Here is a 17,096-nt window from a genome sequence, read left to right as displayed (position 1 = left end):
TCTGTGTGCATTCAAACAGTTTTGGAAAGATCTGTATTTTTCAAGGAAATGTGTCTTTTTTAAAGAGTCAAAATCATCTCCGTTGAGCAGAATCAACAGGAAGGAAATGGTGGCAGAAAGCATTATTTTGAAATAAGTCTTCTGGAACCCAAACACTGAAGTGTCTGAACACTAACAACTGTGCTGGCACTAGAAAAGTGACTGCATGGAGACGGTACTAAGCTTTGGAGAAGCTGATTTTGTTCCTCTTTTTGCCTTCCCCATTGTGTTGGTTTGACTGAAAATGGGTTAATTTTCTTCATGCAGTTAGCAACCTTTCTTTTTCATAGCTAGCACGGTGATTATTTGGACTTGGTTTGAGAACAAGAGATAACACCCCAGCACAGAGTTAATGTTTTAAATTGCTCTGGTCTGAGAGCCAAGAACACTCTGAGTGCTCTGCTCACAGGTGTGAGGCAGCAAGGGAGGGGGGCAGAGATGGGGCAGAGCTTGCCTGACATCCAGACTGATCAATAAGAGCATTCCATTCCATCAGCTTCATGCTTCAGGTTTAAGGAGAATTGGGACCCTCTGGTCTCTCTCTCTCTCTCTCTGTCTTTCTCTGGGTTGTTCCCATTCTCACTCTTTCAGGCACTCTCGCTCTTGCTTGCTCTGGGATGCAGCCGGGGGAGTTTGGTCAGGACGTTTAGTTCGGCCTCTTCCCATTTTGCAGAGGCCTCTGAGCATTTCTGCCTTTTTCCTCTTTTTTCGCTGTTGGGGACCAGGTGCTCTTTCCTGGGACTGGATGCTCAGTACGTTCGTGAGGAATTGCCTTGAGTATCTTTTATTTCTATTATATATATATATACACTTACTACTAGTGTATTAGTATTTTGTTATTTTATTAAACTGTTTCTCTCAATCCAAGTTTCTCCCTTCCCTTTCAATTTTCTCCCCTGTTGGGGGGAAAGCGGTGGGGTTGAGCAAGCAACTATCATGGTTGTATTGCTAGCTCAGGTTAAAACACGACACCCACATTGCCCTTCAAACCTTACCATTCCACCAGACTGAGATATTTAACACTAGTGTCAAAAACAGCTGTTTTAATTCTATGGGAAACCTTAATTTTCTAATGCTGTTTTCACTGCAGAGAGATGAATGTGATATTTTTCATGGACTAGAAATTAGAGTATTTTGCTCAAAACTTAACACTTCAACAATGAAAATGGTCAGCCACTGGGTTTTGGTTTTTTAAAGCAAAATCTAGACATGTAATCAAATTCTTGCAGTAATGTGAAAGTTTCAGTGCGACCTTGGGAATGATCCCCTGTTTCCAGGATGGAATTTCTGGTGATCTTGATTTTTTTAATTTTGAGCCCATATCCTGGAACATTTACAGATTGTGCGGGAAACAGGCACAAATACAAACAGAAAAATTCCAGCAGCTCCAATTTCAGAATATTAATAGCCAATACTTTCTTGCAACACACAATTTGATACTTTAATCTGTATAGAGCAGGGGAAGCTACTGATGATTGTCCTTCTCTAAAAGCACAATTAACTGTAACTTTTTGTCCTCAGTGATTTGAAAACTGTCAAATAAAAGACACTATATCACTAAAAGATCTTGAATGACCTCATTGTGTAATGGAAACCATTTTAGACACCAGAAAGTATTGCAGGATTGCTGTTTTCCGCGCAGATGGACCTGGGATGCAGTGTTGCCATAGCTGTAGCCGGAGTGGAGATGTGCGAGAAGGCAAAACAGATGTGTTTCCGGAAGGATAGAATTAATGAGCAAGAGAAAGACAAACAATTTATGTGGACAGTGGAAAAAGTAAGATATGAGATGCAAGACACGGGGTTTCAGACCGCAGCGCTTTTAAGTGGTGTTATATACAAATGCATGAAATTTGATTTTGGCTGAACAAAAGCTTCTGCAACCAAACAAATCTTCTTTGTGCACAGTGCATTTATGAACACCATTATCATAGCCTTCACAGATTTAAAGCCCAATTTTAGTTTGGATATTAACTTATTTAGGAGACTATCCTATTGTGTATTTTTTTGCTATTCATCTTAACCTGATAGGCTTCTGGTATGATCTTTAGGATATTTTTCAAAAGTTAGTTTCTGAATGACTGATATGTAGTGTTTACATTCTCATAATTTCCTCCTTCTGTAACGTTTTCTGTGAAGATGTAGCAGTTTTCCAGTTGAGTGCTAAGGCTGTGGCATATATGTCTAAAAATTGGAATTTTCATCTTATAAGTATGTCTTGTATCTCCGGTATTGTTTATATTAGGAGCCAAAGAAGCATGAAATCTGCTGTTTTGAAATGGAGTCTGACTGAAATGTCAAAAGAAATATATCTAGTTACAAGACAGAGAAACATCTCAGATAAAATTTGCTAACTTTATCCTAGAATGCTCTTCACAATGGAATAGATTATCCGCTGTGAATAGATCAGCTTTTAGGCAAAACAGCGTATGTGCCTGACTAATAAAGTATTTCTGTTTCCTGTTTTACGTATCTGCTATTTATTGAAAGGAGATAACAATCATCTTAGTATCTTGGAATCCAGTGGGCTATATTCAGTACTCAATATAGAATTTCAGCTAAAGAAATTTCTTTCTGAAAAAAAACAAAAAACAAAAAATCACTGAAAATTGCTTGCTGTATCAGGTTGCTATTGATTCATGCTTCTCAGAAAAACTGCTTACTTAACGTCCCTGTGGTCTCCATTTTAGCACAGTCATATAATTCATATTTGCAACATTGTGATTTAGTGGTGCCTAGGATCCACTAGGTTTTCTCGTCTAACCTTATCTTGTTCAATGTGGTCTTTAGGATGATATTAAAATAATAATAATTTAGTTTAAATGTGGTAGCATGGTGGTCCTACCACTCATGTGCTGGTTGTGTTATGGAGAATTTTTTATGCAAATGTTGTGCCTTCTACCAGTGTTCCTCTTTATCTCCTGTCATTTTAGAATTCAGTATTTTATTTTTCTGTTTTTGAATAAATGGTATATTGAAAGCAAAATAGGTTTTAGTAAACTCTCATTGTCTGAATTTTAAAGACAGGAATCTTCAAGAGAGCAGTCTTCATTATTAGCAAGTAATTATTTTAAACTGTTCAAAATACTTGTGTATCCTTCAATTATGTCATAATTTCATTAATAATGGTAAAAAACCAAATATGAACAGAAAACAATTACTTTTATGTTCAATATGTCTATTATGATGTCTGTTATCTTTTATATTTTTCTTTCTTTGTAGGCTTATGATGAAGAAATGTATGGCAGCAAGTATCAGTGGATTATTCCAGGGTGGTATGAAAACCTTTGGTGGGAATCCTGGATTAATTCCTCACAATGTCTCAGCAAAAATCTTCTTGCAGCCATGGAAGGTTATATTGGAGTGGATTTTGAGCCTCTCAGCTCAAAAATGAACAAGACCATATCAGGAAGGGTTAGTATTTTTCCTCCAACTATTTCGTTATACAATCAGTTGTCTCACCAGTGTCTTGACACACCAAAGCACCGAGGAGGGAGGTGAAGCTAAAGGGTTCTTCTACAAAGAGAGCTCACAGTCGTCATGGTTAGTCTTATCTTTCCACTGGTTTGCATTTTTAAAATATTTAGAAATCAATTCCAGTTCTCTACAGGGTAAGGAAGCAGTAAAGTCCTTTGTCTCACATCTGCTCTCCTCTGTGAGAACATTACAGTTAAATGGACAGTAACGCTTGAGTTGTAGTCTGCAATATCACCTGCTGCATCATGTCAAGTTAAATAGTTGAGCACAGAAACTTTTATGTTTAACCCCAATACTGCAAATGGCTAATTTCATTGCTGATTTGTGCCTCTCACAACTAGAGGACAGGGCGTGGGGCTCGTTTTAAATATGTGATTATGTGGTATTTCCATAAAGTACGTAACATTTTATCACAGAACAAATGCTTCCAAACTCTATCCAATGAATAAACATGCCTGATTCTGCCACTTTTCATCTTTTTTCCATCTGTCTCTCATGCCTTGCTGAGTGAGCGCAAAAGGCAGTTTTACAAAAAGGCTGCTTCTGATAAGATGGCACACTGTAAACAACACAGTAAACTCATAAAACATTAGACAAATTGCCGTTGAAATAATTTCACATCAAGTAAATAGTTGTTCAAGTAAAGATTATTTGTTTTCCATTATCCTTTAAAGTGTAATCAGACCACAAAGTTGCAGAGATACAGGCTTACTATTGGTTCTAGTATTATGACTCACCAATATATTGGTAGCCTTGGTTGTATGAAAGCAAAATAAAGCAAATTGTCATTCATACAAAGATGGTCTCCCTTCAGTCTCACCATCAGTCTTCTAAGTTAGCCAGCACATGGGTTTTGAATTTGTTTCTTTCTTAATGTTTGTTTTGGCAGCCTTAACTGTGTTTGTCTTTGAACTGAAGAGTCTAGCTCAAGGCATAGGTTTGGACCCAAATCTGTAAAATGTTAAGTGCTGAATTAAAACTGAGGTTTTTCTCCTCTGCAGACTCCACAGCAATATGAAAAGGAATATAATGCTAAGCGTGGTGATGGGCAGTCCAGCAAATTTCATGGTTATGCATATGATGGAATATGGGTGATTGCCAAGACTCTGCAACGGGCAATGAAGTATCTCAATGCCACCAACAAGCACCAAAAAATTGAAGATTTTAACTATACAAATCATAAACTTGGCAAAATTTTTCTGGATGCTATGAACGAAACTAACTTCTTTGGAGTAACGGTACGTCCTAATCACCTGTTTGTGGGGCGGAGAAGGCTTGTGATTTTAAGTCAGTAGCCAAAGCAAGCATTAGATTTTAAATACTTGTGAAAAAGAAACACAGTTGTGTATTTCTTATATCTTCGGAACTTCCACAGCTCTTATCTTAAAAATTAATGTTGTTGCCTTGAGACTCTTGCTCGTTACCTGTCTTCTGATGCCAAGAGATGACACTGTATGCTTCCTCAGTTATGAGATTTTTTTAAGCACAGGTGTCATCTGAATTAACAACTCAGAGTGGTCTCAAGGGAACTGCCAAGTGTTGCAAGCTTCAGTGACCTTATAAGTAACTGTTTTAGCAGTTGAGGAATAGCTGGAGTATAATCTGAAAATACCTCCTGTTTGACTCCATCATTTATTTTTCGTGGTAGGTTATAGTGCACTAATATCTCCAACTCCTGTATTGTACATCCCAGGTATTGTTACAACATACTTCAGTTGCCATTTAAGTGTATTAATATTTTGTACTTTTTCACAGTCAAGTTCAAAGTATGTTGACCATGACTGAAGAAGAACTGGTCATATACTGCTCTCTTCTGCTCTCAGTTGCACCATTGCAAATTCGTAGCATTTTTTTCTTAATTGACATTGCTTCTAGTTTTCAGCAGAGCAAATTGGGCAGTAGAAGTATGGCCCTAAAACTTCTTAATTACTTAACTGTGTTTGTGACAACATCAGTCAGACGTTAATGGCACATATATGTTCAGGAGTGTGCAGACCCATACTCCTTCACCAAGAGAGCTGAGCAGACTCCCTTTCAGGGACAGGCTTCATGAAGCAGTGTACTTCGGTGGGAACGTTACGAGACAAGGAAATCAGAGTTTTGCAGAAATGTGTATTTCAGTGGTGGATGGAGTGAGTGCTTTTAGGCACGTCCTTGCGGTGAGAGCACACAGAAGGTTGGCATCATTTCTGCCACTGCTTGTCAGATTCTGTTCCCATGTTAATTTCAATTGTCTTGGATATTAGTTAACCTCAAAACGTGTTGAAGTAGCAGAACTAAGGTTGTCACGCATGTCACAAATCAGTTCAAGAATTAAATGCCTCTGCATAGACATCAGCAATGAGGGCAGTCAACTTTTTCATGTCCTTAATTGCTGAAGAAGCCTATGCTTTGTATCCCAGTACAATTGAAACTGATTTAGGATTTGTAAGTAAAAAACAATAATGTGGAAAGATGATACTAGAATCTAGTTGCCTGTAAAATTTGAATTTTGCTTTCTTTCTACAATGAATTTGGCTGAAGGTTTCAGTAAAATAATTGTACAGTTATGGAGTATCCCATTACATCCATAGCAGGACTGGATCGTTGAGAAAACGTTCAGTCAGTAGCATCTGTGAACCAGACTCTGCAGGGACTCAGACATCTCTGTCCTATTCCAAACACAGCATCTCTCAATATGATTTAAATTGTATATTGCTATGTAGTTCCTTTTTCTTTTTTTTTTTTTTTGGTCCCCTTCTTAGCCTTTTTGCCTGCTTTTTAGTCTTGACAGTCAATTACGATAAAATTGATAGATTTCATTAGCACTGCTTAATTGCCTTTCACTGCTCTCCCTCCAAAAACAACCCCAAAACCTCCAAGATGAAGAAGGTCCTTTTTTCATTAATTTCAGAGACACCAGCAAAACCTCAGAGATGAACAACATCCCTTCAGGGAGGGAATGAATCAATGTTTCACCAACCATATTCGGCCGTGTTTATGTACTTTATTCCTTCAGGTATAATGGTTTTTAAAGAAATTACTGCACAATTATTCACTGCATTTAGTGCTTCTGTGAAGGAGTTTGTGAAACATTTTTCTTTAATATTGGTCTACCAAGTCATTGTGACAATGCACAGCCCAAATCTGGTATTTGCAAGGATCATAGCTCTTGTTCCTTATAACACACTAACAAAACCATTTTAATCAGAAAGTTATGCAGAGAAGAAAGCCTATAGCAGCTACACTTTTTAGGATATAATTAGAACAAAAAATACTCAAGTTTTTTCAGGCAGTGTGAAGAAGCGTTTTATAGCAGATATTAAGAGTTTTGCATTAAAATGCTCAGGAAGTTGAAGGAACAGATTGATTCTTACCAGAAATATTTTTAAACTTTTTCTTCTGTAGTCTAATAAATTGCTGTCATTTGTGACTTAGTTTATAACTTTCACTGGAACCTAAGTTTTAGGTCTCAGAGTGCCAAACCTAATTTCATTTTTTTTTTCCAAAAAACATATTTTGGTATAAAATTTTGACAATTTATTTTTAAAAACTTGTTCTAAACAGGAAAAAGAAATTCATTCATTCTACAGTGTATATGCAAGATACAAAATGAGTTTCTAAAAAAAGGAAGAAATAAAAAGGACTAAATCTGATCAATCTTCAAAATTCATCCAATGATATAGTAAAAAAGTTTGTTAATTATTAGGTAAGAGAAGGTAGAACACAAACTGTAGACAAGAAACTAAAAATGTAAAATCTGTAAAAAAGAGGCATTTTTATGCTTTCTGTTAATATGACATAAAAACACTGTCATGTCATAAATAATAAATCCCTTTACCCAATTTTCATTTTCCTTGAAATTATTTATAGTAAACCACACACACACACACAAAAATCACTGTTAAGAGTTGGTTTTGGTGGAATTTTTGAAATAACTTTTGAAAGACCTGCTGGAAGTGAAGTGTGCTAGTTCCTGGTTACACAGAGTGATTCTTTCAGTTTTCTGGTTTTGGGGTGTTTGGTTTTGTTTGTTTGTTTTTCTGGGAGACAACATTTAGAAAATAGTTTAGGGTATTGCCCAAAGATTGACAGGACTAATCCTCTTTTTGTGCATCAGAAATTCAATACATAGGTGTTAGTTATTGTGATTTAACTACCAGAAATCCATGGCAAATGAAATCACAGCTATTCCTTAAACATCCTGAAGGTTCTGGTCTTTTTCACAAAATGGTTCCTTCTGTTATTTTCCCTTTGTGCTTATCTGACTTACAGTCATGTTGATTACCACATGATTTTCTCATGTATTTTGAACACAGAGCAAGGAAACATATTTGGTCTTTTATCAGAAAACAGTAATACAGCTTATCTGCTACACTTTTTCAAAGGTAAAATGGATAGTGTTTGTGATGAGAAATGCAATGCAAACAAAAGACCCGCAGGGATGTTCCTACAGTTCTGTTAATCTGAATGTCCTAATTCTGCAGTCAGATCCCCTGACACTGCCTGTTTTCAAACTGAATAAGGCACCGTGTGGTTAGAATGGTCCATCTGCAATGACCAGCTTTCACCATAGGAGTCCTTGTGATATGAGACTAACTTGGTTTTCATGGTTTACATTTTTCTAATTCCTTGCTTATCAGACCACTTATTTTTTAATGGAAAAGTTACTGAAACAACCACAAAAAATCTCTTAAAGGATTTGGGACAATTTTTTCCACTTTCCTTAATCCAGATAAAGCCAGTTTTGTAAACTGAATGCAACTCTACCACTCTAATGGTTTATAAACTGCCAGATGCCTGTTTCCTTGCTAAATATAAGCCTCTTCTTGTATAGAACACGTTCTTTCTGATAACCCAAGTGTCAGGCAATGAAAGATAAGAAGTACTCGCACACTTTATTTTGACACAGTTTAGGTGTCCAAGGAGTCCTCTCATGTAGTTGATAGAGCCACTGGAGGTAATTTAGAGTTGCAGAATCTACTGAGGTCTCTGTTGTAGTGTTACCACTTCAAATCAGTACAGAGTGATAAAGTGGTGGGAAACAATAAATATGTCTAGGGTATCTATGTTTCAATTATACAGCAGTTTATAGCATACTACCTATAACATGCCCATCAGGTATGTGTGAAAACCAAGGAGAATTCTCCATATAGCTGGAATAATTCTCCCAAAGCAAGATTGTTCACCTAAAACATTAAAAAAACAAAACAAAACAAAACACTATTTTGTGTAATATTACCATAGCATAACTTGTATGATTCATAAATTGTGAAGAATTAGTGCTGTCTTCTCAGGATAATGAGTCCTATTTAGTGCATATAGAATCAAACTCCATCTAGAAAATAGAAGGATTTTGTTTTAGTAATCTTTTTCCTTTGTTTTTCTGTTTGTAAAGGCTGTGGATGGTTACATAGTACCCTACAACTACAGCAATGTTTAGATTTGTTAGCAAAAAAAATGGTTATACTTGGAAAGACATTAAACACCACGTATGTTCTCAGGATGGATGGTAGAAGTTTATGTTGATTCCAAGGGGTAGCTAGGTGGTGGGAAAAAAACAATGTGTGTTGGAGATCATCTTTAATTTACTTTTTATGCAAAACGTGGCATTATTTTAAAAAATGCTTTCCTCTAATTTTTTAGCTTCACCTTTGTCACTGATGTGATGTCATAAATGTTACTGTTCTGCCTGGTTTATGCCTGAAGACCTGTAACTGTTGAGGTGGGGTATTCTGCTGCTTGAGTTTATTGCTGTTTTCTGTGATTATAAATCAGGCCTCAGAACTGTTAATTTATTTCTCATCTGTATGGCCTTCTATTATTTGTGTGTAATGGAAAAAGAATTACAGTGGAGGAGGGAGAAAGTTAAATACAGTGTTGTCTTTCATGTCAGCCAGAGACTCTAGCACAGTGGGATAGAATTCTATCATGGTAGCTGCTGCACAATTTAAACCACAGCCATGAAACAGCTTTCAGGTCTGTCCCTGGCATCCTGCATTCAAAATGGATCCAGTCACATTTAATAACTGGAAAAATGTTTATTGATATGAAGTTCATTTTGTATTTTGACTCTAATTATTTCTGAAGATCAATTTTAGCAGCTTGCTTCCACTTCTCAGGCTTCAGTAGCCACTGTGTTGTACAGGAATCTCAGAAATAAAGGAGCTTTTAGCATCAGAATAGGAACAGGGATTGAGTATTTATTTCTTGTCATCCTGGAAAAATAACATACCCTGAGACTGTTAAATTTGGGAAAAAAAAATTTGGTAAAAAATCAGATGGAACTAGGGTGGACTTCAGCAGAGTCAACTTATGCTTAATATGGGAAACTAACAAACATTTTTGTAGTGGCATTGATCATTGCAGTTAATTTTGCATGAACAGTTCTGAATTAAGCCTCAAGACCTGTTCATAGCTGGAGTCAAATTTTCTTTGTTGTCATGGCTGGGCTAGGGCAGATAGCACAAGTATTAGGAGGAGGGGAGAGATTTTAATCAAGTAACTCCATGTTAATCTAGAGCAGTGCTTTAAAAGTACATTTAATTTTATAAAGGGGCAGGGAGGAGGTTTAGTGTGCAGTTGAATACCTAACACTATAAAGATATCTGTTCCTCAGAAGTGTATTTGAACATTCCATCAAATGTGATTGGTCTTCATTTTCAGGATTCAAAAATTTGCATTTGGCCATTCTCCCTAATTGGGTGATTTGAGTGAGTTCAATAAGCTAGCAAAATGCATAGTCAGAAAATTATAGATATGTATATATGTATGCATAAACATGCATGTGGTCACAACCTTACTTGACTGTTGTCAGACCTCAGTCTTTTCCTATGGGTTGTGAGTGTGATTTACTCTGAATTAAATGCCTTGTATTTCCTTTTGATTTTTCAGAACTTGCTTCAGGTTACAGGGTTTCTTGTGTAGCACAAAGAAAAAGAAAAATACTTGGGGTCTGGCTGTGTGCAAGACCTCCTACATCTCTTTGCTTTGCCTGAACCCTGAGTCTGAGCTTCCCTCAGTGGAAACATGGTGAATCTCTTACTTCCTTACTCCTGACTACTGTGCATTATCCAACAGAGATGAGCAACTGAGAGTGGTACACAGGGTTGGTGAAATAATTTGCTCTCTGTATGGCCAGTCCATTTAGGAGACTCCTCAAAATAGAGAGCTGCTAAAGTGAGCCATCAGCAAGTCTGCATAGGGTCATAAACAATGTTTGCTCATTAGGAAAAATCAGTGCAAATGTTTTCATCTGCCAACAATGTAAAACTGCATACAGAAGGAAATCCTAACTTTTTAAAGTGAGGACTGACATTAACTGTGACATTTCAAAATTAGCCCTCAAGCTAATCAGCAGTTGAGTATTTAATTGTTTTAGTAGGTGGCAAAAAAAAAAAGGCTTTAGTCGGAACTTGTAGAACACTTATTACTTGTCATTCTAATAGGTGGATATTTGATGAAAATAAATGAACAACATACATTTACAGAAAACCTAGTGAAACATTTTTGATGATCTGGCTAACATCTCTTAGCTTCCTCTGCTCTGTATTTAATTTTCTCTGTATCTAGACAGTGTTTACCATAATACATAATATCCCCTAGAAGCTACTTTGTTGCTACTTTGGGTAAAAGAGTGGAAGTCCCTACAAATAATAAAGAAACAAAGCTCTACTGAAGGTGATTGTGTTGGCTAAGTGGTGATGTGGGTTTGTGCTTCACCAGGTAGTTCTCCTTTAGGCTTCTGAAGAATTAAAGCACATTTCAGTAGTTCCATCACCCTGTTTTTTCTGATGTGTAGCTGCCTGCTTCAAATCTACTTTGATCTTTTTTGGGGTATGTTTTCTTTTGTTTGGCTTTTCTGCATTCTTTGAACTTTAGTGCTGAAAGACTAAAGAAAAAACAAAATTTACCAAATTTGGAAGCTCTGTCTTGCTCAAGATCAGCAGTTAAGCTGAGAAAGGCTATCAGCAGTTTTAAAGAGTTTTCAAAACAGTTTCTTCCTCTGCCAGTTGCCTGTAAATGCTGGACAACCAACACAGGAATTACAGGTTCTGGTACCTCTTGCATAGCAGGAGATGTTTTTTCCTGATGGTTAGATCCCATTTTGTGTGCTGTTTAGATTGAAGTACTATATAGAAAAGGTGTTCCTTTGCCACCCCTCCAGCATGTAGTAGAAAAATAAGGAAAAATGTTATATACCTTCTTTGATTGCAGTAAAGCCCTGTCCCTCACTTCCCCAAGTTCTTTTTGAAAAGAGGTAGGTAATGTTCCTGTGCCTGTTGAAAGAGGAGTATGGGATAAAATCTTACAGAGACTTATGGAGAAGTGACCCTCTTGCAGAAAGTGTATCAATGAAATATCATCTCTGAAAATTAATATATTATAAAACGCGGAGTAGCTCCATCCACCTATACTGTGGCTTCAAACCATGTCAGTGTCCTGTGATCAAAAGCTGATGACACATCAGTGTGGATCTCTGGTGATGATCCCGTATCGGCAAGAGAATATGCACGTCTCTCTTCTCCATATGCAAGCCTGTGGTAAACAGTAAGGATTTGCAATACATACTATAAGAACTGTTTTGCCAAGAATCTCTTGTGCAATGGTAATCCAAAATGGAAAATGTGCAAGGTGTATGGTGTTGACAATGTTGCCAATTTCTGATTTTCTTTTTGTGAAAATTAGACATTTCTTTCACTGGAACTGCAGCTGTAACCTCCCAAGGAAGGACTAGAACATTGATGTTAAGGGAGGTGTGGGTAGGAAGTGAAGCATGATGGAGAAAGGAAAGTCAAGGGTGTTTTAGTTGTCCTGGGATCTGATGCAGTTCTTGGTAGCAGTGGTAGAATATAATATGTCAATTAATACAGTAGCCTAGTAAACAACTGTAGCACAGGTTAAAATTATTTCAAACCCCTTTCAAGTGTTATTGCCTGTAAAGGAAGACTGCACCTTCCCTAAGAAAGAAATGTCTTAAATGAAGAGGGAATGGACAAAGAGTCAGCAGGGTCTGAGATCCAGACAGGGAGTCCCTGAGAGAAGTGAATCCATAGCTATGTCCCTAGCCCTCACACAACTTTTTTTCACAATGAGTCTGGAAAGTAAGACTGCAGGAAAAGGTGTATTTAGGAGAACATAATGAGAAAAGAAAAGCTTTCCTGGAAGGCTTTCGTATAATCTGCATCACTGAGCAGTTCTGAGTTTTCAGTCTCCAGTGTCTCCTGTTCTGACTTGTTTAATAGTGCACAGAGTTTAATGAACATCTTCTCACCTGACTGTGCTTTTCTTGAACCTGATTTTACTGTCCTTGTTGAAGAGCCAATCATTAACAGATTATATTAATTCCATAGCAATATGTCCAGTGTAGACATATATGTATGGGCCATGTGTTTGCTAGATAGGCCATGTAAGTGTTTACACACATGGAGTGTAATGGTCCTGAAGAACCAGCTACATTCTTTTATGGTTACTTGGCAGATGATGTGTGAATTGAACAAGATCAGGCTGACATAGGCACGGCTGAACCATGCTTCCAGGAGAATTTTTGCAGATGTCGCAATGACATATAGGCAAAAATCTATGAATTATAGACCTTCCAGGGTAACAGTGGTATAGTTATTGCTGCATTTGGTGTTGCTAAGAGAAGAAAAAAAAACATGCCACTGCTTCTATCTGCTATGTCTCCATTAGAAATTACAAGGAAAGACACCTTTCAGAGATCATAGAATCATTTAGGTTAGAAAAGACCTTTAAGATCAAGTCCAGCCATAAAGCTAACACTGCCAAGTCCACCTCTAAACCATATCCTTGAGAAGCGCATCTAAATATCTTTTAAACACCTCCAGGGATGGTGACTCCACCACTGCCCTAAGCAGCCTGTTCCAGTGCCTGGCAACACTGTCCTTTAAGAAGTTTTTCCTAATATCCAATCTAAACCTCCCCTGGCGCAACTTGAGTCCATTTCCTCTTGTCCTACCATTTGCTACTTGGGAGAAGAGACCAACACCCTCCATGCTACAACCTCCTTTCAGGTAGTTGTAGACAGCGATCAGGTCTCCCCTCAGCCTCCTTTTCTCCAGGCTGAACAGCCTCAGTTCCCTCAGCCGCTCCTCATCAGATTTGTGCTCCAGACCCCTCACCAGCTTTGTTGCCCTCCTCTGAACTCTCTCCAGCACCTCAGCATCTTTCTTGTAGTGAGGGGCCCAAAACTGAACACATGATTTGAGGTGGGGCCTCACCAGTGCTGAGTACAGTGGCATAATCACTTCTCTAGTCCTGCTGGCCACACTATGCCTGATACAAGCCAGGATGCTGTTGGCCTTGTTGGCCACCTGGGCACACTGCTGGGTCATATTCCAAGCCCTCACCTGCCCAGGGTCTCGAGGATGAAGTTCACCAAACATAGGAGAGCCTTCATTTGCTGTATATTCTCTCAATATGAACAGTGCTTGAAGTAGCATGATTAGTTACTCTGCACCAGCATCAGTCTACCAACTCTTCCCTCAGACCTTCCTCTGATTTATCTCCCTTTCCTCCTAGAAGAGAGCCCTGCAGAAGAGCCTGTGTTAACCTAAAGTTTGAGATGTGAGTGCCTTTCAGGCATGACTCTATAGTTAAAAAAGACTATGATTTTAGAGATAACATATTTTAGAAATGGTATTCCTGAGTGCCAGAGGGTATTATAGTTCTTGTTTTATTTTCCATGGGAACAGATGTTAGGCCTGCTGCCTTGGGATGGATCCAGCTCTGCTAATGCCACTCTGTGTACCTAAAACTCTCACTGAAATTTCAGATGGAGAAGGAAGTTATTATTTACTAGCCTCACACTGGGACTCTTCTGGAACCATGAATGCCATAAAGATGCAAAATTTTAGTATTATTTTTCTCACTTATTTTATTAGACATTGCTTTCATTATTATTTCACTGTACAGGCAAAGTATACTAAGGTTTTACTGATTTGATCCTGTTCCTGTTTCAATCAGTGGAAAATCTCTTTTAACTTTGTTGTGAGCAGGGGAAGGTTCTTACCTAGCAAATGCTTTAATAAATTGTGAATATAATGCTAGATGTTGTTCTAAAATCCTTTTCGCTCACTGAAAATTTAGAAAAAAAAATTCTTCTGAAATGCTTTCTAGAATAAAGTAATGTATTTTAAGCGTACTAATCAGTTGTAGTGCTGTAAGTTAGTAATGAATGATTAGACACAAGCTTGTTCAAGCACATTTGGAGAATGCCTCTAGATAGTGTACTGTGTGGAATTTAGTGACTCAGATGTCAAATAACTCTGAGCAATTGAAATAATGTGGTGGTGTCTTGGCAATTTAAAAAATAACATCTAGCAATGCCTAGAAGAGGCTGCAACTTCTAATGCAGATCATGTAAGTCAAAGAAACACTGAATATTTTAGTGATCAGTTGTCCGCATTAGATATATTCTTTTGGCACAACAGTGTAATCCTTAACTGGGTGTCAGATATTTGGGAATATGAAATTGCAATATGGAAAAAAGATAAAAGGGAAATCTCGTAGAGGGTGCAGACAATATTGCCAAGGTTGAAGCAACTTGATGACTATACAGAAACCGTTTGTGAAAATTTCAACCTGTTTTCTACTGCACTTCGAAGAGCTTTTATCACACTACTCTAAAATCTTCTCTTTTTTTGTGTGTGTGTGTTTTATATTAAGTATTGACAGTTTAGAGAATGATTAAAGCACATGAATGATAAAAATATTTCTAAATACGCCAAAATCTTAAAGAACAATAATTCAGGAAATAAATTATAAAATGTAAAATTAGTTCAAAGCTGCTTATTTTAATCCTTTACACCACTGATTTGGATACTTTAAGAAAAGAAATAAGAGAAATGCATTTTTCTGACAATTTTTATGTCATATTTACAAAGATCTGTTGATTTAGATTAATTGGATTGTTTCTCTTCATTGCTATATAGTTGCATGGCAAACTTTAATTTATATTCTGTTTTCATTTAGGTTACACTGTCAGTGGTCAATTTTAAAAGGCTTTTAACAGGAGTCTCTTTTGTCTTCAGTGAAATTGACATCGATGTTACAAGTATTAGAATTTAGCCTGATGAGAATTCCTCTGTGCACCTTAGAGCAAAATTTTCCCTGCAGACCATTTTGCAACGTGTGCAATGTGACATTTTTTACTTTCTGACCCGCAGAAAAAAAAACAAAACAAAACAAAAAACACACATTTAAAGCTGTATTTTAATTCTCCATTCCTACTGCGGTACTTTTGAGATTTTGGCTTTAACAGTTAACATACTCTTCACTGCTGTTAATCTTTATGACAGCTCAAGGCAAAAATATTCCTTAACTTGAATATAACGTTTTGCTGAGTGTGAATCCACCTGTAATGTTAAAAATGGTCTTACTAGCTGACTTAGCCTGGAGATGCTCTGAGGTTGTCAGTTCTGATGTTCAGTGGATTATATTTTCATACATCACTGCTCCTCTTTTCTGGCAGTCATGATTTCTGTGATGAACTAGTTTTCTTCCTTGGAGAGGTGCTCCAGTTGCAAATAGGATTCTTAGAGCCTGCGAGCATTTTAGTGAAACGCAGGAAAACGAAAGTATATTGTAGACAAATGCACAGTACATTTTAAAATACTTTCCTAGTAGTTTTGGAATGGACTTTTAGGACTTATGTATTTGTTACCTTCTGCTTTTCTCCCCACCATCTTCTCGTAGCATTGTAGCAGATTGTTGCCTTAGCAGTTGCTGACCGTTAGGTTTTTTTTTAAATTATCTAGCCTCTGTTAGAGGAATGTTAAGATAGTGTTCTTTTTTTAAGATTTCATAATGCATCAAAGATCTTGCACTTCAGTAGGGTATGAGATATGGCAGGACTTCCCCCTTGGAGTCCTTCACATGAAGAAACTTGCGGCAGGTGAGGAAGCACGAAAAGCTGGAAGGCCCTTCTAGGTGAACTCTGCTGATGCTGAGTCCCAGCTTCACACCTGCCATGGCAAAACAGGCAGTGGCCAAAGGCAGCATTTTGTAAACTAAATTCAGCTGCCTTTTTTTTTTTTTTCTTGACCTTCTCTTTTGAAGTTGTGCTTGATCATGTAATTAGAATGACATTGTGCATAAGCAGTCATCATTATCAGTGCTGCAAAATATGCAGAGCTAAAACCCACAGCTAGGGCCTGCAAAGAATATCATCCCAGGAGCAAGAGACAGCAGCAGAGAACCTGGCAATTCTTCCTCCTTCCCTCAGCCACCCTCCCTGAAGGGCAGGGTCCTGCTCCACATGGTGCCTCTAGGAGGACAAAGCTTGTTGAACTATTTGTGGAGTCTCAGGGACTGAAGGTCTGGCCTCACCTGGCCTTCGAGTCCTGCCTGCCACTGCTTGACTTGCTGTCTGATGCAGGGTGGTGATGGGGCCGCGTCTGCCTGGTGACTGTGGGGCTATAGCTTCAGCATGTTCATATTGTGCTGCTTTGGCTAAAATGTTCTTCAGGAGCTAAGACATGCTTCAGGAGTTACAAAGGGGAGAAGTTACAGTGATCAGAAGTGCACATCTCAGCTGAATGTGAATTCTGTGAGACAGAGGTAAACTTCAGTAGCCCAGA

The 17,096-nt window shown here is 37.7% G+C and overlaps 1 protein-coding gene across 2 annotated transcripts in view; it reads left to right on the top strand.

Annotated features, from left to right (window-relative positions):
* Positions 1 to 17,096, top strand: part of GABBR2 (gamma-aminobutyric acid type B receptor subunit 2) — a 490,383-nt gene that overhangs the window by 241,733 nt on the left and 231,554 nt on the right. For both annotated transcript variants that reach the window (XM_071804339.1, XM_065832356.2), the window contains 2 exons: positions 3,262 to 3,453; positions 4,518 to 4,754. In XM_071804339.1, the coding sequence (XP_071660440.1) occupies positions 3,262 to 3,453; positions 4,518 to 4,754 (429 nt within the window). The remainder of the gene's footprint in view (positions 1 to 3,261; positions 3,454 to 4,517; positions 4,755 to 17,096) is intronic.

This window comes from Patagioenas fasciata, chromosome 2 (genome assembly GCF_037038585.1).
Source record: "Patagioenas fasciata isolate bPatFas1 chromosome 2, bPatFas1.hap1, whole genome shotgun sequence".
In the NCBI taxonomy this organism is placed as follows: domain Eukaryota; kingdom Metazoa; phylum Chordata; class Aves; order Columbiformes; family Columbidae; genus Patagioenas; species Patagioenas fasciata.
Note: the sequence above shows the minus strand (reverse complement) of the source record. Positions and strands in the feature narration are given on the sequence as shown.